Raw genomic sequence first — 24,293 nt, forward strand, 5'->3', positions numbered from 1 at the left:
GAACCCATGTTAGTCCTCATTCATACCGCTATTTTAATTTCATTGGGCTTCCCTACACATGAAAAAGTAGCCCATGTGGCTTTTCACGGCGTTGAGCCTTGCGTATTTTGCCGCATTTGTTGTGGGGGTTTTTTTGCACGATTCAAAATGTTCATTTTTTTTTTTTTTTTGGGCTAATTTGTTGTTGGGCAAATTAAATACAGAAAATCGGGGCAAAAACACACTAAGTGCTTTTCTGCAGCTTCTTTATTGAACTGAAAAAGCATAGTGTTGTGTTTAAATCCAGATTCACGCTATCCAAAATAAGGGGTTGGGTGAGATATCTTTCTTGCAGTACTGAGGTTGTTGGTTCGATTACCACCCATTACATGTGGTCTTTAAAGACATGTTGGTCGTTTAATTGGCCCTGGTATGTGAGGTTGGAACTTTAGTCCGCTTCTGGAGGTCAGGGGCTGACATGAACGTCCAGTATACCTGACGCTCTGCGGACGTGACTTACACGCCCCTAGTGGCTGCTTCTGGAACGACACATCTAGGGGGGTGCGGGGGAGCCTATGCTGTGTGTGACTCGGCCAGCTGTTGGTTCTCTCCAATGTCATTATAGAGATACAGCACCCGGGCGGAAATGACGCGATGAAAGCATCCCCTGCACCCCTCTATCAGTGGCCTTGTCTCCCATACATTCAGCGAGTCCTATACCTGAGTCGTGTGATCCCGCCCCCATGTCACCGCCATTCATATATATAGAGGCCGCGCTCCTTCCCCGGACTGACCTAGAAGACAGCAGCGTGCTATAGGAGGAGGGGCGGGGCCTAGTGACAGCTGGAGGCGGGGTTTTATTCCTGGCACAGGGTCATCGGATGGTGAGTACACACTGACATTGTGTATATATACATATATATATATATATATATACTGTATATAGAGGGATCTGTAGTCATATGTGTGACATCATCATACCGAGAACATGGCCTGATGTAAAGACCCTCCTCCTGTATGACACAAGGTGTCTGTCTATACATTGCTCCATATGGATGTCATTCTGACAGGGGCCTATCCTTCTCCTATGGAGACCCCCCCCCCCCTACAGATCTGTCATCTCTACCTGACACTGATGGCGATTGGAGTCCTCTGATCTGATTGTACGACCTCCTTATGGTGGCCATACACTGTACAATCTGATTGTACGACCTCTTAATGGCGACCTTTCCATAAATGAGCTATTTATTTCCCCATTCATCTCTTCTGTTTCATTGTTTTTATTCAGAATTTCTTATAATGTAGTACAGAAAAAATAACGTGGATGCATTGGGGATTATTTACTAAATGCAAATCCACTTTGCACTGCAAGTGCACTTGGAAGTAAAGTCGCTGTAGATCTGAGGGGGACATGCAAGGAAAATAAAAAAAACAGCATTTTAGCTTGCACATGATTGGATGATGAAATCAGCAGTTTCCACTCATTGCAGATCTACCCCTTAGATTTACAGCGACTGCACTTCCAAGTGCACTTGCAGTACAAAGTGGATTTTCCTTTTGTAAATAACCCCCGTAGTCAATTAATCTTCATAAATACATTGTAGGAACAGAATAGGATGACTGTAAAGCCCGGTACACACAATTAGATTACCTTTTTTTTTTTGCATGTAAATCGAATCTGATGATTTTACTAAAGTCGCAAAAATTCACGTACGACAGAATAAAAATTCTGCAGTGATGTCACGTGTTGTAATGCGTTTGTATTGCATTTTCGAACAACAGCTGTCATTGATGGTAAAGGGGGCAATACACGGTATTAAGAACTGGGGTATGTAAACTTTTGATCAGGGTCATTTGGGTACTTTCTGTTGCCATTATGATTTAACTACTTGCCACCCACGATATAGCCGAAAGACGCCTGCAGTGCTGGCCTTAATTGCCAGGAGGGCATCCATGGATGTCCTCCCAAGCAAGTGCTGTCTGTGCCACCCTGCGGGTCACATGCGGTGCGCTCTGTGATCACCGAGTCTATGAGACTCAGCTGATCCGAGTAAGGGGTCAGTCCCGGACCCTTACCATGTGATCAGCTGTCAGCCAATGACGGCTGATCACGTAATGTAAACAGAAGCTCTGCAGTGCAAATCACATGCGATCTCTGTGCGATGCGATTTCAGCCATACAGATAGTATGGCTGAATTCGCATCGCATCCGGCCCAAATTCGTACAGGACCCTTTTTTTGGTCCGCAGCAGAATCGGATCGCATGGGTGTTCACACCATGCGATCCGATTCCTGTCCGAGTTTGCAGATTGCACTGCGATATGCGAACTGATTTGGAGGTGTCATTAACTTTTAACTGACACTCCCAGCAGTTTGCATAGGGCAGTGTAAACTGCCGCCGGGAGACATGCGATGCGGGATTCGCAGCGTTCCCGCATCGCAGCAGTGTGAACCTAGCCTAACAAAAAATAAAAAACCCAGCAGCAATTAAATATCACCAAAAGAAAGCTCTATCTGTGTGAAAAAAAATGATAAAAATGTAATTTGGGTAAACTGTAGCATGACCGCGCAATTGTCATTCAAAGAATGACAGCGCAGAAGACTGAAAATTGGTCTGGGCAGGAAGGGGGTTTAAGTGCCCAGTAAGCAAGTGGTTAAAATGAGTAAACACAGATGACTGATAATAAATGGCTTCAGCCAATCACTAACCATGAGTGAAAGAAAAGTTTTTGTGTTATCATTTATATTCTCTGAAAAATGGCCAAGAAATCATAAATTCTGCCAGTGTATGTAAACGTATGAGCACAACTGTATATAGGGTCACGTAAATGATCCAATAAAAAGAGGGTTTTTATGTCATCCTAAAACGGAAAATCTCATTGGGTCCAACTGAGACTCAACGAGACCAAAACAATAATCAGAACAGTGGCAGCTGGTGCTCCATCGATTGGGGGGGCTGCAAAAAGACCTGATCACACCCCTCCTTCACCACCCAAAACTAACCCCCCCCTATCGCTCCAGCCTGCCGCGCCTGCGCCGTGAGTCCAGGTTCTATCCCCACCATCCAAGTGGACATAGAGTAGGAATATAAAAGAGCCGAGTGCAGCGAGGCCGAGCCCGAAGCGTGGCGAGCGAAGCTCCCCCGCGAGGGGCCATATCATTTTCACAACCCTATGTCCGCTTGGATGGTGGGGCTACCACCTACACTCACGGCGCAGGCGCCGTTCAGCTTCAGAGATTTTCCGAAGCTTCTTCTGCCCCGTACTGCGCATGCACAGTACGGGGCGGACACTATATGATGGCAGGACACTATCTGGCAGAACACCAGGATGACTGACTCCTGCCCATGTGTAGATGGGACGTTATCCCACGTTGGCCAATGAAGACAGCCAAAGACCGGTGACACCCAGGACAAGATGCCAGCGAGGGACCCAGAGTTGTTGCCTTTGGCCTGCTTTGCATTGTGTTTCTGAGAAGGGTTTGGCTTGCTGATGAACTCAATCACAGTCTAATGCTGTATTTTAAACTTAAAATACAACTAAAGGCAAAACTTTATTTATTTATTTGGATAGATTAAGGGAGGGTTATAAACCCCGTCAATATTTTTCCATCTATGTCCCATTGGGGAGATTTCCCTTCACTTCCTGTCCCATAGCTAAACAGAAAGTGAGAGGAGGTCCCCCCCCCCCCTCAAAGTGAGGGAATCCCTGGTTGTCACCAGAACTAGTGTTCCCATTGGAAGATTTCCCCTTTATTAGTTTTCTGGAGACAACCCCAAATTTGGCATTTTCTTTCACTTTCAGGCCCGGTTCGCACTGATGCGACAATCGCTCCGACCTTGGAGCACTTGTTGAATCAGAAGTCAGACCCCATTCACTGCAACTTGAGTCGCTCCAAACTTAGATAGAGGTTCCTGCACTACATTTGGTCCAACTTAGTTATGACTTGCATTGACTTCGATCAAAGACGTCGCATTCAAGTCGTGTCGAAGTCGCACTGGGATCCGGCTTCAAAGCCGCGCTCACTCTCAGTGATAACAGTAAACAGTACAAAATAAAAGGGTGAATCTCCCTAACACGGGCACAGACAGCAATAAAAGCCGGGAAATTGGGAAAACTTTTTTTCTTTTTTAACAGATTTTCAACCCCAAGCCAATGAAAGCTAGGTTCACATCTATGCGATTTCCACGTGGCTGTATTCGTGTGGGCAAAGCAGCCCATCCATTTGCTGTACCTGCATGGAAACTATGCCCATTGGTGCTATGCTTTTCAGTACATTAAGAATTAATGGCACCCCCATGCATCTGCTAAACAGCAGCGTGTTTCTGCTGCAGGTGCAGTAACCCATGCAATTTAAATGCAGTCCCACACCCGTATAGATGTGAACCTTAGCTTATACATCATAAAACACATCTTTACATTATTGAATAAAAACATTATTAATTCATTTAACACCCCGATCACACTGAGCAGGATTTTGAAATCGTGCTCCTTCACTTGAAGCAGCATGATTTCAAATGAGTGCTACTTCAGGTGCTACTTGGAAGACATCTGTGCGACTTCATGCGCCTGAACTTGCAAAAAGTAGTGCAAGAACTACTTTCAAAATCGGTTTGACCGCTTTCATTGCAGACAATAGGGTGCAACTTATGTGATTCGAAATGTTCAAATCGCATGACAAATCGCACTGATGTAAACGGGGGGGGGGGGGGGCTAAATACATGATATATCCCTTACCCCCTTTAAAAGAACTAAGCAGCGCCCTGCACTATGCATAACTAGTCACCAACAAACAACTTCCACCATTCTGAGTGGAAGAAAAAGTTCTATCTTTGTACTTTGGAGTGTGATAAGGAATAGGTAGTATATAGGGCTGCAACTAACGATTATTTTCATAATCGATTAGTTGGCCGATTATTATTTCAATTAATCGGTTAATAACCTTAAAGTGCGGTGTATAATTCAGTTAATATGTAAAGCTTAAAAAAAAGTCAATTTATTCTTAAATATTTCTATGCAGTGGTAAATATAAATAAATAACCAACTATATGGTTAGGGAGCAAAATATCTAATCCACTCTGAGAATAACGGAGAGAAGAGATATACTGTATATACTATTAGAAGAGATATACTGTATATACTATTAGAGGAGATATGCTGTATATACTATTAGAAGAGATATACTGTATATAATATTAGTGTAGATATACAGTATATACTATTAGAGGGGATATACTGTACATACTATTAGAGGGGATATACTGTACATACTATTAGAAGAGATATACAATATATACTATTAGAGGAGATATACTGTGTATGCTATTATAGGAGATATACAGTATATACTATTAGAGGAGATATACTGTATATGCTATTAGAGGAGATATACTGTATATACTATTAGAGGAGATATACTGTATATACTATTAGAAGAGATATACTGTATATACTATTAGATATACTGTATATACTATTAGAGGAGATATACTGTATATACTATTAGAGGGGATATACTGTACATACTATTAGAGGGGATATACTGTACATACTATTAGAGGGGATATACTGTACATACTATTAGAAGAGATCTACAATATATACTATTAGAGGAGATATACTGTGTATGCTATTATAGGAGATATACAGTATATACTATTAGAGGAGATATACTGTATATGCTATTAGAGGAGATATACTGAATATACTATTAGAAGAGATATACTGTATATACTATTAGATATACTATTAGAGGTTGAATCTGGTAAATATCATCAGACTCTGAGATCATTTTTTTTTTTATTTAATAGAAAAGAAAAAGACTGTTCTGCAGATTTTCAAACAGACCTGTAATATATTATTATATGCTGGCCATATAAAAACAATGTCTTCTTTCAAAAAAATAAATAAATCATTTTAAGAATGTTCATTCGATTTTCCAATCGTTAGTGGTGTCAAATCAACATTTGTTTTCAACCTCAGTGACGGGAAAATTTAAATAGAAAATTTTCAGACGGTGTACGTGGTTTTTGTTCAGAAATTACATTCATTTCAAACAATTTCAAACAACATTCTTTCATTCACCGAATGTACAAAGATTTTTTGTCTGAATATTCTCATCTGAAAATTGATCCACGTGGCCGGCAAAAAGCTCGCTTCACACCTATGCAGTTTGCTTTTGATCTGTTTCTACAGTGCTTTCTGCTATGCGTTTTGATTTTTTGCGAACGCGATTTTGCTGCAATTTGCGTTTTTGCATTTTTTTTAGGCTTTTTTGATTTTGGCAGATAAAAAAAAATTGCTGCAAAAATGCATTACATGCATTTCTGCAGTTTCTCCTTTGAAGTCTATTGAACCAAAAAAAGCACAGTTTTTGCATTTGAAAAAAGTCCCTGACCCTTTCCAAATACGCAGCAGCTGAAAAAAGCAAGGATGTGAACGTTGAATGAACTGTGATGCGTTTCTGCAAAAAGCACCAAAAAACGCATAGGTGTGAACGTTTAGACGTTTAGTAACTCATAATGGGGTTAAAAAAAAGAAAACGAGCCCTTTATAGTACAAAAAGAGCAAATAATCGCTACTGTAAGGGGTTAATTTTTTTTACTGTGCAGCAGTGAAAGTAATATTTACGGTAGCGATTATTTGCTCTTTTTGTACTATAAAGGGCTTGTTTTAGTTTTTTTAACCCCGTTATGTTACTGGCCGATTAATCGATTATGAAAATAGCAATCGATTAATTTCATAATCAATTAGTTGTTTCGGCCCTAGTAGTATATCTTACCTCCTCACACATACAGGCAGTTTTAGTCCTATGGTCCTATACTTTGGTGCATACATTTTTTGTGAACTGAACTTTTCCAAAATCATAATAATTGATTGATTATTACTAAGGAGGTTATTTACTAAGGGAAAATCCACTTTGCACTGAAAGTGCACTTAGAAGTAAAGTCACTGTAGATCCGAGGGGGACATGCAAGGAAAATAAAAACCAGCATTTCAGCTTGCACATGATTGGATGATAAAATCAGCAGAGCTTCCCCTCATTTCAGATCTACCCCTTAGATTTAGAGCGACTGCACTTGCAGTGCAAAGTGGATTTGCCTTTCGTAAATAACCCCCTAAATGTCCTTATGTGTAGCCTAACTATACTGCTTTTTTGGAAAGCGCTATACCTAGGGCTCATTTACATTTTGCTTCAACTTTAATACACTTTATTAAACATACTTTTTGATGTGTTTTTGATGCTCCTGTGATGTTTTTTGAAGCTTTAACCACTTCAGCCCCGGAAAGATTTGGCTACTCAATGACCAGGGCATTTTTTTTGCGATGCGGCACTGCGTCGCTTTAACTGACAATTGCGCGCTAGTGCGACGCTGTACCCAAACAAAATTTGACATACTTTTTTTACCCCCACATATAGAGCTTTCTTTTGGTGGTATTGGGTCACCTCTGCGGCTTTTATTGTTTGCTCTTTAAACAAAAGAAGAGCGACAATTTTGAAAAAAAAAACACAATGGGGGTTATTTACGAAAGGCAAATCCACTTTGCACTGGAAGTGCAGTCGCTCAAAATCTAAGGGGTAGATCTGAAATGAGGGGAAGCTCTGCTGATTTTATCATCCAATCATGTGCAAGATAAAATGCTGTTTTTTTATTTTCCTTGCATGTCCCCCTCAGATCTACAGCGACTTTACTTCTAAGTGCACTTTCAGTGCAAAGTGGACTTTTTTCTTTAGTAAATAACCCCCATTATCTTTTACTTTTGCTATAATAAATATCCCAGATTTAAAAAAATAAATAAATACATGTTTTCCTCAATTTAGGCCGATATGTATTCTCCTACATATTTTTGGTTAAAAAAAAATCGCAATAAGCGTATATTGATTGGTTTGCACAAAAGTTATAGCATCTACAAAATATGCAATAGATTTATGGCATTTTTATTATTATTATTTTTTTTTTTTACTAGTAATGGCGACGATATTTAGTATGAACATATAACCTGTCTCTACTCCCCTGAAAGAACTGGTATTTGTGTGTTTACACACACAGATACCAGGTCTTGCTCTGTCAAGAGCAATCGCAGGTGCCTGGCAGCCATCGCGCCCACTGGGCACTCGCATCGGCTCCGGGCGCATGCGCGTGCCCCTAGTAGCCAAAAGGAAAAGAAAAAAGCCAATTTGCCCAGCCAAGCCAACCTGACGCAGTAAAACTGCGACAGCTGGTCCTGAAGTGGTTAATGAAACTTGCCAAATGCCCAGTGTGTATTGATTTTCTATTTGTTTTTAATGGGGTCCAGTAGAACCTCGGCTCAGTAGTATGCCCACTCAGCAGATCTCCAGCTTATTATTACCCTTCCACTATAGCGTTCCCATGTTGCACGCCATGTGTGCCATCTGCTAGTTGCTTCACTCCAATCCGGACCCCGCTCACCTACCTGCTGCTTCACACTTCACACTAGATGTGACGTCTTGCACCAGACAATCCCAGAATATATACACATGAACCGGAAGTGACTGCTGGTGACATCTTTCAGGTTCACTTCTTGGTTTCCCATTCTGGGAAAAAAGCCTCTCAAAATCTGCAGGTGCTGTTAGCAAGTGTTGTCATAGACTTCTATGGAGGCTTTGGAGACAATTTGAAGCACCAAGAAAGCGACATAGGCTATCATATTTGAAGTGAAGCAAGCACAATGTGTGAACTGGACTGTACGCTAATCATTTTACTTTAAAGTGGATGTAAACCAAATTTATTTTTATTTTTTTTATGTCATAATGTAGAGTATACGATTTCCTATCATTTGAGCCCAGTCTTCCCACAAAGAGTTAATCCATCTCTGAGCAATCATCTTTTATTGTTCAGTGAGATAAATCTTGACAAACAGAGAAAAACTTTGTCAAATCCTCCCCCTTGCTGTGAGTGACAGGTGATTTACATATCTCGTGCACTAGCCTAAGACATGCATTGTTTTTTAATTCCCTCCCACTCCTTTCTTCTGCTGCTCTGCAAGGATTGGATGTTCCCCACCTCAGCATGATTTGGCATGCTGAAGTCATGTGGGGACTTTCCTGTCTTTTCACTGGATGTTAGAGATCATAGCAGAAGTTCAGTGTAAGAAATACACAGGAGAAAATGCATATTGATAAGGGGAGTGTAGAGCTGGGCGGGGAGTCCACTGACATCACGACTCCACCCACCGAGCTTCAGACAACAGATCCACCCACAGAATCTGCAGTTTTTCGGGTCTCATAACAGACAGAGGGGAGACATTTGACAGGTAAAGATACATGCAGGAGGCATGTATATCCTTCTAGATAACCCCTATGGCAGTCATTTAGAAAGGATGACATTGGGTTTACATCCACTTTAATGCAAGGAAGGCATTGAGCTAAATAATGTTTAAAACCACTTCAAGTAGAAGTAAATATTGTGTGATTTTCCTCCCTAGGTAGAAACTGCGTATCAGAATCATGGCGCCTAACTCAGCTCTACAAGCAGCTATAGATCTCACTGCTGGAGCTATAGGTGAGTCAGAGGCATGTGGGCATGTCAGCACATTGATGAAATCACCTACCTGTTATTATATTATTGTTTATGGTGTTGCAATGCTTTAGTGAACTTAAGCTCTCTGAAAAGGTATTTTATAGCACGGGGTATTGTATGATACCGGTGATGTGTATGAGGAAAATAGAAATCATATTGTGAGCTGTGCAATTCTTTTCCAGGAAATAAAAAATTCAGCAACCTACCTAATTTATATGACACACCCAGGGCTGATCCATTTTTAACATCTCCCTCTTCTAAACGAGCAGTAACTAATAAGGTCCGTTTCACATGAAGGGTCTGATTAGGTCCTCCTGTCAGTTCTTCAGGCGGACCAGATTGGACCCTCCATTCACCCCTATGGATTTGTGTCTGTTTATATCTGCCAACTTCCAATCCGGTCCCCAAAAAAATCCCAAAGGGGATCTGTTCCCTTCCATCTAGGCGGATCAGATCAGAGGGCAGTCAGGGGTAAACAAATTTTACACCCACTGGTCCAAAGAGCAGAGCAGGCTTGGTCTGTGTCCGCTGATCCCCTGCTGATCAGAGCAGAATGGGCTTTGTCTGTGTCTGCTGATCCCCAGCTGATCGGAGCATAATGATTCGGTCTGAGTCTGCTGATCCCTGCTGAGCAGAGCAGGCTCGGTGTGTGTCAGCTGATCCCCTCCTGATCAGAGCAGAGCAGGTGCGGTCTGTGTCTGCTGATCCCGCCTGAGCAGAGCGAGCTCGGTCTGTGTTTGCTGCTCCCCTGCTGATCAGAGCAGAATGGGCTCGTTCTGTGTCTGCTGATCCCCTGCTGATCAAAGCAGAGTGGGCTTGGTCTGTGTCTGCTGATCAGAGCAGAGTGTGCTCGGTCTGTGTCTGCTGATCCCCGGCTGATCAGAGAAGAGCGGGCTCAGACTGTGTCTGCTGATCAGAGCAGAACGGGCTCAGTCTGTGTCTGCTGATCAGAGCAGAGCGGGCTCAGTCTGTGTCTGCTGATCAGAGCAGAACGGGCTCAGTCTGTGTCTGCTGATCCCCTGCTGATCAGAGCAGAACGGGCTCGGTCTGTGTCTGCTGCTCCCCTGCTGATCAGAGCAGAACGGGCTCGGTCTGTGTCTGCTGATCCCCTGCTGATCAGAGCAGAATGGACTTGGTCTGTTTCTTCTGATCCCAGCTGATCAGAGCAGAGCGGGCCCAGTTCTGTGTCTGCTGATCCCGGCTGATCAAAGCAGAGTGGACTCGGTCTGTGTCTGCTGATCCCCTGCTGGTCAAAGAGAGTGGGCTCGGTTTGTGTCTGCTGATCCCCTGCTGGTCAGAGCAGAGCGGGCTCGGTTTGTGTCTGCTGATCCCCTGCTGGTCAGAGCAGAGCGGGCTCTCGGTCTGTGTCCGCTCTGCAGAAACGAAGCGGACACGAACCTGTCAGCAGGGGATCAGAGGACAGATCTCCTGCTGATCTCATGAGAGTCTGCCACGTGTGAAAGGTGCCTAATATTGATGACTAGGGTGGCCAATTTCTGGGCTAATAGGCAAGGTGGTGTCAAAAAATGTACCAATGCATTTGCAAATTCCATTTGGCCAGGAGCAATGATTTTTTTTTAAATGCTTAAAGTGAAACATTAAATTACCAATTCCCCTAAATATTAAGCCTGAGGTCCCCTAAACCCTGCCTTTGAAGAACTTCATCTCTGTGATGTACAGAAGTTCCATTTCCAAAGGAAAAGCGTGTGTAAAATTTCTAGTAAATGACAATTCTATGCCAGCTTCTTCTTTTTTTTTTTTTTTTTTTTTAACAGCACATAGGAGCCTACACACCATTCCCCCAAAATTTATACCAGACACTTTGAGCCTGGTATTGATTATAAGGCATTGCCTCATGCAAAATAAATGTGCGAGGTCCCCCAGGAAATCCATACAAGACCCTTCCACTATACTTTGGATTTTGGAGGGATCTCCATGCAAAAAAAAAAAATCATACCAGACCCCTAATCCAAGCATTCAGACTGTTTGGCCAGGAATGGGTGGGGGGGGGGGGGGGTGAGTGTACATCCCCTACTTTCCTCCTGGACCATGCCACATGCCACATGCCCTCAACATGGGGGGGAGCATAACCCTGATGTTTTTAGGGGTCTGCAAGCAGGGGGGCATATCGGATCCTGGAAGCCCCCTTAAATTATAAGGGGTCCCCTAGATACTGCCCACCACTCATTCATGAAAAAACATTACCTAGAAGTAAAAACGCCCAAATGTTTAATAAATCATAAAGAAAAATAAATACCACGCTAAACCTAAATCTACACTAGTACAACTAAAAATCGCTGCAGCTCAGTTTTACAAGATACACGTAAACACAATAAGATAACAAAAGAAAAAAGCCGCGCACATACATAAATTCTGTAAATTAAAATTAAATATAAACACTTATGAGTGATTAATTGATTGCAATAGTAGTGAAAAAAAGTCGATCTACCCCTCTAATAAATCAAACATACCATAATTTATAAAAAGAATTATAAATAACAAGTGTTAAAGCGGCGTTCCACCCTAAAGTGGAACTTCCACTCATCAGAATCCTCCCCCCCTCCGGTGTCACATTTGACAGGTATTTGCACCCACTTCCGGGCATAGACTCCCACGGGAGTCTATGCCTCTTTCTGTCCCGCCGCACTGTCTGCTGAGACACACACGGGTCCCAGAGACAGTGCGGACCATTCCCATTGCGCTGCGCGACTCGCACATGGGCAGTAGGGAACCGGAAAGTGAAGCCGCTTCGCTTCACTTCCTGATTCCCTCACTGAGAATGGCGACGGCAGCAGCCGAGAGCCGAGCGATCGATCGGTCTCGGCTGCCAACATCAGTGGACCCTGGGACAGGTGAGTGTCCATTTATTAAAAGTCAGCAGCTGTAGTATTTATAGCTGCTGGCTTTTAATATTTTTTTTGTAGGTGGAATCCCTCTTTAATAATGAAATTCGAAAAATCCCAGTGAAGTGATAAAAAAGTCCAATAAATGAAAAATAGTCCAGTGAAAACGTAATAAATGCCTAAATTTCATAAGAATTCATGGAAAAATAAAAATAATTTGATTAATAGTAGCAATAAAAAAGGAAAGGTAAAAAATATATATTAGTGATAATAATAAAAAAAAATTGGTAATAATATGTGTAATAATCATGTAAAAATAAAAATACAAAGTGTTCAATCTTCTGTGCAACCAAACCACACCAAGGATCGTGACCACCACCACACAAAATATGCGCTTACCAAAAGGCAAGCGATTTCATGCCCATAGTCAATCTCCACAGCACCTCCTCAGACCATGATCACAGTAGGCTCCCTTATTGAATGAAACAGGCCGGAACCGTCAACAGCATCACGTGAAGCAGAAAGGCAGTACAGGGAGATGGAAATAAGACTCACCATAGAATAATTCCGTATAACAAATTTAATAAATGTAAAGAAATACACTTACATAGAAAGCGGTCGCCCATCCAACCTACGCTGTATCGCGATGACGTCAGCATGTCCCGGCCTGTTTCATTCAATAAGGGAGCCTACTGTGATACCCAAGCACCCTCCGCTTCCTCAACAACCACTGACAGCCAGAAGCTGTCATGTTAGTCCATGCCAAACGTCCTAAATGTTCGGCATTTGGGCGAACATCCAAACAGCCAGTGTTCTTTGCAAACAGTGAGCTCACCCATAATCATGACACAAATAATATTATAAATAATAATATTAGACAGAAATATTACATTAGTGGTCATTATAGATTGCTCTTACATTGTTTGTCATTATAGCGTTCCATCATTTTACTGTTCAGCAGAAAAGTGGCCTCTTACATGGCCACTGATGGCTAATGGAGTGTCTTGTTAGATTGGTGCCAGTGCAAAACTTCTCCTTTACATTGGTGGACAGTGTAGTGCCCCATTAGATGGCATTCATTGTAGTGCCCCCTTAGATTAATCAGTGTAGCGCCCCCTTTCATTTGTGTTTAGTGGAGAACTGGCTTCTTACATTGGTGGTCTGAAGAGAACTGGCCTCTTACATTGGTGGTCATTGGGGAACTGGCCTATTACATTGTTGGTCAGTGGAGACCTGGTCCCTTAGATTTGTGGTCAGTGGAAAACTGGCCTCTTACATTAGTGGGCAGTGGGGAACTAGTCTCTTACATTGCTGGTCAGTGGGAAATCAGCTTCTTACATTGGTGGGCAGTGTGGAACTGGCCTGCTACATTGGTGGGCAGTGGGGAACTGGCCTGTTACATTGGTGGGCAGTGCGGAACTGGCCTGTTACATTGGTAGGCAGTGTGGAACTGGCCTGTTACATTGGTAGGCAGTGGGGAACTGGCCTGTTACATTGGTGGGCAGTGTGGAACTGGCCTGTTACATTGGTGGGCAGTGTGGAACTGGCCTGTTACATTGGTGGGCAGTGTGGAACTGGCCTGTTACATTGGTGGGCAGTGGGGAACTGGCCTGTTACATTGGTAGGCAGTGGGGAACTGGCCTGTTACATTGGTGGGCAGTGTGGAACTGGCCTGTTACATTGGTGGGCAGTGTGGAACTGGCCTGTTACATTGGTGGGCAGTGTGGAACTGGCCTGTTACATTGGTGGGCAGTGGGGAACTGGCCTGTTACATTGGTAGGCAGTGGGGAACTGGCCTGTTACATTGGTGGGCAGTGGGGAACTGGCCTGTTACATTGGTGGGCAGTGGGGAACTGGCCTGTTACATTGGTGGGCAGTGGGGAACTGGCTTACATTGCTAACTCCTCTTATAATATGTAATTTATTTGTGTAGGTGGAACGGCATGTGTCCTTGTTGGACAGCCATTAGACACTGCCAAGGTTAAAATGCAGACATTCCCCACCATGTACAGAGGACTGATAGACTGTGCAGTGAAGGTTTACAAGCAGGTGGGCTTCCGAGGATTCTACAAAGGGACCAGCCCAGCCCTTCTTGCCAACATTGCCGAAAACTCTGTACTTTTCATGAGCTATGGCTTCTGTCAGAGGATTGTGAAGAATATTGCTGGCTTAGACAAAAATGCAGCACTAAGGTAAGCAGAATAAAACATTTTTTTTTTATCCAGACAAAAATATACAGTATCTCACAAAAGTGAGTACACCCCTCACATTTTTGTAAATATTTTATTATATCTTTTCATGTGACAACACTGAAGAAATTACACTTTGTTACAATGTAAAGTAGTGAGTGTACAACAGTGTAAATGTGCTGTCCCCTCAATATAACTCAACACACAGCCATTAATGTCTAAACCGCTGGCAAAAAGTGAGTACACCCCTAAATGAAAATGTCCAAATTGGGCCCAAAGTATCAATATTTTGTGTGGCCACCATTATTTTCCAGCACTGCCTTAACCCTCTTGGGCATGGAGTTCGCGGAGCTGGTGGATGTTAAAGACCTTGCGCTCCTCCGCTTTCTATTTGAGGATGACCCACAGATGCTCAATAGAGTTTAGGATTGGAGACATACTTTGCCAGTCCATCACCTTTACCCTCAGCTTCTTTAGCAAGGCAGTGGTCGTCTTGGAGGTGTGTTTGGGGTCGTTATCTGTTGGAATACTACCCTGCGGCCCAGTCTCCGAAAGGAGGGGATCATGCTCTGCTTCAGTATTTCACAGTACATGTTGGCATTCATGGTTCCCTCAATGAACTGTAGCTCCCCAGTGCAGGCAGCACTCATGCAGCCCCAGACCATGACACTCCCACCACCATGCTTGACTGTAGGCAAGACACACTTGTCTTTGTACTCCTCACCTGGTTGGCGCCACACACCCTTTACACCATCTGAACCAAGTAAGTTTATCTTGGTCTGATCAGACCACAGGGCATGGTTCCAGTAATCCATGTCCTTAGTCTGCTTGTTTTCAGCAAACTGCGGACTTTCTTGTGCATCATCTTTAGAAGAGGTTTCCTTCTGGAACAACAGCCATGCAGACCAATCTGATGCAGTGTGCAGCGTATGGTCTGATCACTGGCAGGCTGACCCGCCCCACCCCTTCAACCTCTGTAGCAATGCTGGCAACAGTCATACTTCTATTTCTCAAAGAAAACCTCTGGATATGATGCTGAGCGCATGCACTCAACTTATTTGGTTGCCCATGGCGAGGCCTGTTCTGAGTTGAACCTGTCCTGTTAAACTGCTGTATGATCTTGGCCACCATGCTGCAGCTCAGTTTCAGGGTTACACCCAGAAGGACTCTGTTTACTAATTAGGTGACTTCTGAAGGCAATTGGTTCCACTAGATTTTAGTTAGGGGTATCAGAGTAAAGGGGGCTGAAAACAAATGCACACCACACTTTTCAGATATCTCTTTAAAAAAAAAATTGAAAAACATTTATCATTTTTCGACCACTTCACAATTATGTGCCACTTTGTGTTGGTCTATCACATAAACTCCCAGTAAAATACATTTACGTTTTTAGTTGTAACATGATAAAATGTGGAAAATGTCAAGGGGTATGAATACTTTTTCAAGGCACTGTATGTCCAAACTGTGGACTTTAGTTCACACTATCTTTGTATGCGGTTCCCAGCAGGGGTGCACTGCGTCCCTGTTCACAGTTTCAGGTCCAATTTCAACCTCAATTTTTGGCTGAATTTGGACCTGAAACGCACCAAAAGACACACAGGGCTCCTATACAAATTCTCACCGGAGCCGCAGTGGAAATATGTGATTGGCTCCATAGAGAGCCGGTCAAAATCTCCTGCTGTTGCGAATTGGATGCGGTAAATTCGCAATAGTGTGAACTCAGCCTTAAAGTAGAGTGTATTTACATATTCTCAATTAGCAACAAAAGAGCTTTAAAGTGGTTGTAAACACTTACAACCAACTTTGACCTACAGGTAAGCCTAGATTAAGGCTTACCTGTAGGTCCAAGAAATATCTCCTAAACCTACACGGTTTAGGAGATATTTGCCGAAAGACAGGCACCGCTGTCTACGGCGCATGCGCCGTAAACAGCGGCGCACTTAGCGTGCCGCTGTCAACGGCGATATGCCGCGAGTGGTGGCTCCCGTGCGCATGCGTGGGAGTGACGTCATCGTGGCTTCGAATGACAGCGGCGGAGCAGCGAGACCCACGAGAAGATGGATGCTCCAGTAGTCCATTATGCTTTAACTTTGCAGGGAATCAAAGAGGAAGTAAACTCATCAGGGTTTACTTCCTCTTTAAAACAAGCCTTCCCTGACCTCTCTAGCTGTATGTACTGTAAAGTAATTCATTTTAAAAGATCACAAAAAATATTTGTAAAATATCTGGTGTGTGTAAGGCCCCACTCACATGGGGGGATTAGCTGCGTGCTTCATGCAGAATTATCTTTTACCTGCAGTGGGATGCACAGGTGTTGCATGCATCCTTGTGCCTGCAACCCATTGTTGTCTGTTGGGACATGCAGCTTCACAGACCACAGGTCAGGTCCCTGAACGCACACAGGGTGAGTTTGAGGTCCCGCTCTCGTTTGTCATATTGGAACGCAGCACAGCCTTTAGCTACACAGGTAGAATGAGGGCTTGTTTTAAAGTGCTTTTACCACTAGTTTAGAGTATGTAAATCCTTAGGCCTCATGTACACTGCAGCTGATAAACTGACAGTTAGGAGAGAGAGAGAGAGAATGCCGGGAAAACGCAGAATGTAAAGTGTCAAAATGGACGTTTTTAGACGTCCATTAATAGATGTTAAGTTCCAGCGTTCAGGAGAGCTTTTCAAACGTCCTGTGTACATGAAGCCTTATGCCCCATACACACGGTCGGACATTCCGACCACAAAATCCGACACAATTTTGTCCGAAACTTGTGTTGCACACACACGGTCGCACAAAGTTGTCAAAAAATCAGATCTTTCAGAACGAGGTGATGTCAAACATGTACGACGGCACTATAAACAGGCCAGTAGCCAATAGCTTTCCTCTCTTAGTTTATTCTGAGTATATGTGGCGTCGGAATTGTCTACACACGATTGGAATTTATGCGATCGGCTTTTGTTGTGGGAAAATTGTAGATCCTGCTCTCAAACTTTGTGCATTAGAAAATCAGACGGAAAAAGTCAGATGGAGCCCACACACGGTCGGATTTTCCGACAACATGATTCGATCGCATAAATTCCGATCGTGTGTAGACAATTCCGACGAACGCACATTTTCCGTCTGAAAATCCGACCGTGTGTACAGGGCATTAGTGTGTATAGTCTGGACACAGGGTTACTTTAGGCTTACCAGTCCTGTCTTTAATGCCAAAATCATATTTATAAGTGAACTGAAATGCATATAATACCCTGTATTGTTTAATACTGTGATGCAATCATTATCCTATAACCAATAATTACATTATTATTTCACAGTGACCTCCAATATGCGACTGCAGGCTCGTTTGCCAGCTTTTTTTCTGCCCTGGTTCTATGTCCGACGGAGCTGGTGAAATGCCGCCTCCAGGCCATGCATGAATTGCAAGTGTCTGGCAAGATCATTCAGGGACAAAAGTAAGTTTAGATTAAATATGTTGATTAGGAGTGGTTAGAGGCATTCCATAAGGAGGTACTCACCTAAATTCCCATCCCCATCATTCATTTATAAATGTGAAACGGCTGGCACATTAAAAATAACACAGTTTTTCTGTAAGACTCAAGGGGGAAAAAAGTATCTGAGTTTGTCTGCAATTAAAAGTCACCACTTGCCCAAAGATTGGTTAGACTCTTCCTTATTCACTGGTATAGATCTGAGAGAATTTAAGGAATCTTTTTTTTTTTTAGCTTAACCTCCCTGGCGGTATTCCCGTATGGCTCGGGGTGAATTTTCAGTACCAAAAGCGGTAACCCCGAGCCACACTCGGGATCACATCGCAGGATCCAGGCAAAGTTACTTACCTTGTCTCCAGGATCCTGCGATGTCCCCCCCCCCCGCTGCGTGAGTGGCTCATCCTCTGCCCAATCTATCACAGTGCCGAGCTCCGTTCCCTGCGAGCGTTGCGATGCACAGGGACGGAACATGGCGCCAAATTCAAAAAGTGAAACACATACTGTACACTGTAATATTACAGATTACATTACTGTATCACATTATTTAACATCCCTTTTGTCCCTAGTGGTCTGTCCAGTGTCCTGCATGCAGTTTTATATTATAAATTCTGTTCTTTCTACCTGAAAACTGGAGATTGTCCATAGCAACCAAAACTGTCCCTTTACATCAAAAGCGATTTTAGACCAGCGAGAAAACAGCGATAATAAATTAGAATCACTCGCAGAATTGAGTGATAGCGATTTGTGGTGAAATCCATCATCAGACACTGAAAGTAACGACAGCGACAATTCTGCAGCTGAGCAAATTTCAGTGTTTTTTATTTGATTACATTATTGAATAATTTTTATTATTATTATTATATTATTTGTTATAATTATTTATAGTTATTTATTATATTATAATTTATGATTTTGTGTTTCAAACTTTATCATACCCGGGATGTCTGCTAGACTCTGGTTTGGACAGATTTAAGAGAGTTATTCCTAAGGCCGCGTACACACGGCCGGATTGTCTGCCCAACTTAGTCCGCTGAACCGTGTTTCAGCGGACAATCCGCTCGTGTGTGGGCTTCAGCGGACTTTTTCAGCGGACAGTCTGACGGACTAAGTCTTTCGGAATTTCTGTAATTTTGTCCGTCCAAACTTGGTTTTGTCCGTCCAAACTTGGTTTCAGTGGACAGTCCGCTCGTGTGTAGGCAAGTTGGACGGACTAAGTATGGCGCATGCTCAGAAATGATTTACACGGCCGAAGGTTGCATTGCAGTGTATTGGACGTCGTATTTCTAGTCCCGTCGTACGTGCTATACACGTCATTGCGCAAGCTTTCAGCGGACTGTCTGTTCATCGTGTGTGGTCAAGTCCGTTCATTCAAAAGTTGAACGGACTGTCTGTCGGATTGTCTGACGAACTTAGTTGGGCAGACAATCTGCCCGTGTGTACGCGGCCTAAGAATTACAGGACTACAATATAAAATGCCAAATTTCCATGTAAAACATTGTACCGCTTTGAGCATCAAAAATCTGAAATAATCATACCGCCAGGGAGGTTAACTTCTTCAGGCATATTGGTAAATGAGACCCAGTATTGTATCTGTAATATTGTGTACAGGATATGTCATGTAATGTCTGTGCTTGTGTCAGTACAGTGTGGGCAGTGCTGAAAGGCATTATGCAGCAGGAAGGTCCCTTTGGCTTGTACCGGGGTCTGGTCAGCACAATATGCAGAGAAATGCCTGGATACTTCGTCTTCTTTGGCGGATACGAGTTTAGCAGATCACTTTTAGCTTCAAATGGAAAATCAAAGGATGAGCTTGGTAAGTAATGAATTCAAATGCTGATCTTGCTGGTCTGGATTCCTCTTCAAACTCTGTTTTATTAGAGCCTTAAACAACAACTTCAAGCATAACCAAAGTCCACAAATTACATATATGCTTTTTCTAAATTGTTCCATCCCGTTTCTTTAAAATTCTGTACATTCAGTCCTTAAAAATGTCCTATGCCGCATACACAAGACCAGACTCTTTTTGACGGACTAGGTCTGACGGTCTTCCCGACTGACTTTTGGCGGAGTTCTGACGAACCTTCTGAACGAACGGACTTCACAATATCTTTCTTTGTAGTCTCCACTGAGATGTGCAGAGATTGTGATAACTGATAAGCCGGAGTGAAAGAACCCATCATCGGTGTCCCCTTAGACAAGCATGTTCTTCCCTGCTGGCCACTGCATAGTGCAGACTTTAGCTGTGCTGTGCTGATCAGTTTCATAGTTACATAGTAGGTGAGGTTGAAAAAAGACACAAGTCCATCAAGTCCAACCTATGTGTGTGATTATATGTCAGTATTACATTGTATATCCCTGTATGTTGTGGTCATTCAGGAGTAGAGGGGAGCTCTCACTCTGTCATACGGGTCACTGGAAGTTCAACATGGCACCTCAGGCAAAGAACTCTCTGAAGATCTGAAAAAAATAATTGTTGCTTCTCAAGTGTTTCTTCTCCAGAGAGAATAAGTTCAGTGCTTGCAACCTTTCCTCAGGATTAATATCCTCCAAACCCTTTATTAGCTTTGACACACGCGTCATATGTAAATGACGCACATATGTAAATGACGTGTGTGTCATACATGTGAAGTATCACCACGAATGTCTGAGTGAGAGCAATAATTCTATCCCTAGCCCTCCTTTGTAACTCTAAACTAGTAACCTGTAAAGGCTTTTAAAGGGGAAGTCCACCCTAAAACTAAAATCCTTGCATCTACAGACATACACATTCTAGCACTAACCTATCTATCCCTGTAAAGAAAAAACTACTATACATACCTTTTTCTGAAGCAGATCCAACCCAATCTCCAGTGGTGGAAGCTCTGCAGAGGACACAGCCAACAGCAGCTGTGAAATGAATGGGAAGTGACGTTAACCATAGAAGCTCCATACTATGGGGCTTCCGTTGTCAGACCTGTCCTCTGCACCCGCCTCCTGACAGCTCAGCGTGAGATCGGGTCGGATCGCCTGCAGAAAAGGTATGTATACTGATTTATTTCTTCCCCAGGCTACATAGATTAGTGTTAGATTGTGGATGTCAGTAGATGCAGGGATTTGTAGTTTTAGGGTGGACATCTACTTTAAAGTGTAGTCTATGGATAATTTATTGGACTGTAGTTTGTCACTGTTCCACGGATATGTGTAATTCTAAAGCGTGACATGTTTGGTATCTATTTACTCGGTGTAACATTATCTTATATATTTTATCAAAAAATTGGGTATTCTATTGTGTTTGTGTTCACTAAAATTCATTAAAGCGTATTTTTTCCAAAATATTTGTGTTTGAAAAACCACTGCACAAATACCACGTGACATAAAAAATTGCAACACCCAACATTTTATTCTCTAGGGCCTCTGTTTAAAAAATAAATAATGCTTTAATAATTTTCTAGCAAAAACAATGCTGATTTTTACATGTATGGAAAAAATGGCAGAATCTACTGCACAGCTTCATGCTATAATCAGCCTCGCATTGGGGTGTCCTGAGTACCAGAGGAGAGAGTTGCATTGGTAATTGTTCTTTAAAGCTGGCCATACAGGGACAGTATTAGGTAGAATTCTATCTAATGTGCATTCCAACTCCTTATACTATGTAGTCATACACCACAGAAGGGTGTGTGGATCATATGGGTAGGAGAATCACTTTTTGCACTGTTTACGTGTTTTGTCTATATATTTAGCTGGTCAAAAAGAGCTGACCTGTAAAACTGGAACTGCAGCATTATAGCTGGTCAAGTAGATTTTTGTAGCAAAGTAGAAGCTTCATTCCAAGACTAATCCCACCGGCAAGGTCATAGAAAAGTGACTAGATCAGCAAGCAAATACTAGATAGCAAGGTTCTGAAAAACAATCTGAATCACAAACAAACAAAACAGCAGTTTAACACGAGGGTCAGGCCTGGACGCCTCCATACACATGTGGGAAGAGGGTATTTCTGGTGATTTTGAAGCTTTTTTCAGACGTATTACAGGTATTTTTGCTTTTTCATCAACTACTAAGCATTAGCAGTTTGTTTCCTGGGCTGGGCAAGGAGAGGAGTTCTATAGGAGGAGAGGAATACAGTATCTCACAAAAGTGAGTACACCCCTCACATTTTTGTAAATATTGTATTATATCTTTTCATGTGACAACACTGAAGAAATGACACTTTGCTACAATGTAAAGTAGTGAGTGTACAGCTTGTATAACAGTGTAAATTTGCTGTCCCTTCAAAATAACTCAACCCACAGCCATTAATGTCTAAACCACAGGCAACAAAAGTGAGTACACACCTATGTCAAAATGTCCAAATTGGGCCCAAAGTATCAATATTTTGTGTAGCCACTATTATTTTCCAGCACTGCCTTAACCCTCTTGGGCATGGAGTTCTCCAGAGCTTTACAGGTTGCCACTGGAGTCCTCTTCCCCTCCTCCAGGACTACATCACGGAGGTGGTGGATGTTAGAGACCTTGCGCTCCTCCACCTCTTGTTTGAGGATGCCCCACAGATGTTCAATGGGATTTAGGTCTGGAGACATGCTTGGCCAGTCCATCACCTTAACCCTCAGCTTCTTTAGCAAGGCAGTGGTCCTCTTGGAGATGTGTTTGGGGTCGTTATCATGTTGGAATACTGCCCTGCGATCCAGTCTCCAAAGGGAGGGGATCATGCTGTGCCTCAGCATGTCACAGTACATGTTGGCATTCATGGTTCCCTCAATGAACTGTAGTTCCCCAGTGCTGGCAGCTCTCCTGCAGCCCCACACCATGACACTCCTACCACCATGCTTGACTGTAGGCAGGACACATTTGTCTTTGTACTCCTCACCTGGTTTCTGCCACACATGTTTGACACCACCTGAATCAAATAAGTTTATCTTGGTCTCATCAGACCACAGGACATGGTTCCAGTAATGTCCTTAGTCTCCTTGTCTTCCGCAAACTGTTCTTTGAACAGGCTTCCTTCTGGGACGAGTCATGCAGACAAATTTGATGCTGTGTGCGACGTATGGTCTGAGCACTGACAGGCTAACCCCCCCACCCCTTCAACTTCTGCAGCAATGCTGGCAGCACTCATACATCTATTTCCCAAAGACAACCTCTGGATATGACGCTGAGCATGTGCACTCCACTTCTTTGGTCCACCATGGCAAGGCCTGTTCTGAGTGGAACCTGTCCTGTTAAACTGCTGTATGGTCTTGGCCAACATGCTGCAGCTCAGTTTCAGGGTCTTGGCAATCTTCTTATAGCCTAGGCCATCTTTATGTAGAGCAACAATTATTTTTTTCAGATCTTCTGGGAGTTCTTTGCCATGAGGTGCCATGTTGAACTTCCAGTGACCAGTATGAGAGAGTCATAGCGATAACACCAAATTGAACACACCTGCTCCCCACTCACACCAGAGTTTGTAACCCTGTAGGTTGCGCTCGTTCAGGTGCTTATCTAATAGTTTTTTAAATTATCGATGCTCCCCCATCACCTGTGGAAGGGAATTCCACATCCTTGCCTCTCTTACGGTAAAGAACCCTTTTTACGCAGTTTAAGGTTAAACCGCTTTTCCTATTTTAGTGAATGGTCACATATCTTGTTAAATTTACTTTTGCGGAAAAGTTTTATCCCTATTGTAGGGTCACCAGTATGGTATTTGTACATTGAAATCATATCCCCTCTCAAGCATCTCTTCTCCGGGGGGGGATAAGTTCAGTGCTCGTAACCTTTCCTCATGACTAATCCTCGAGTCCCTTTATTAGCTTTGTTTCCCTTCTCTGGAATCGCTCCATTTCCAGTACATCCCTCCTGAGGATTGGTGCCCAGAACTGGACAGCATACTCCAGGTGCGGCCGGACCAGAGTCTTGTAGAGTGGGTGAATTATCGTTTAATCTCTGGAGTTGATCTCCTTTTTAATGCATGCCAATATTCTGTTTGCTTTGTTAGCAGCAGCTTGGCATTGCATGCCATTGCTGAGCCTGTCATCTATCATCCTTTTCCATCCTAGATTTCCCCAGAGGTTCTCCCCCCAGTGTATAGAGTACATTCATATTTTTGCCACCTAATGCATTATTTTACATTTTTCTACATTAAACCTAATTTGCCATGTAATTGCCCACTCCTGCGGAGAAGTTATTGCCCTGCTTAGCTTAGTATCGTTCACAAATACAGAGATTGAACTGTTTACACCATCCTCCAGGTCTTTTATGAACAAATAAAATAGGATTGGTCCCAGCACAGAACCCTGGGGGCCCCCAC

General features: G+C 43.0%; 1 protein-coding gene across 1 annotated transcript in view; it reads left to right on the forward strand.

The window, feature by feature from the left end:
• The first annotated feature begins 619 nt into the window (after window positions 1-619).
• LOC143983985 (mitochondrial ornithine transporter 1-like) overlaps window positions 620-24,293 on the forward strand; it is a 40,577-nt gene continuing 16,903 nt past the window's right edge. The window contains exons 1-5 of the mRNA XM_077484206.1: window positions 620-863; window positions 9,425-9,501; window positions 14,296-14,554; window positions 17,858-17,995; window positions 19,672-19,844. Of these exons, the coding sequence (XP_077340332.1) occupies window positions 9,447-9,501; window positions 14,296-14,554; window positions 17,858-17,995; window positions 19,672-19,844 (625 nt within the window). The 5' untranslated portion in view covers window positions 620-863; window positions 9,425-9,446. The remainder of the gene's footprint in view (window positions 864-9,424; window positions 9,502-14,295; window positions 14,555-17,857; window positions 17,996-19,671; window positions 19,845-24,293) is intronic.

This window comes from Lithobates pipiens, unplaced genomic scaffold, assembly GCF_037356315.1.
Source record: "Lithobates pipiens isolate NorthernLeopardFrog02 unplaced genomic scaffold, aLitPip1_a1.2 Scaffold_16, whole genome shotgun sequence".
NCBI classification, from domain to species: Eukaryota; Metazoa; Chordata; class Amphibia; order Anura; family Ranidae; genus Lithobates; species Lithobates pipiens.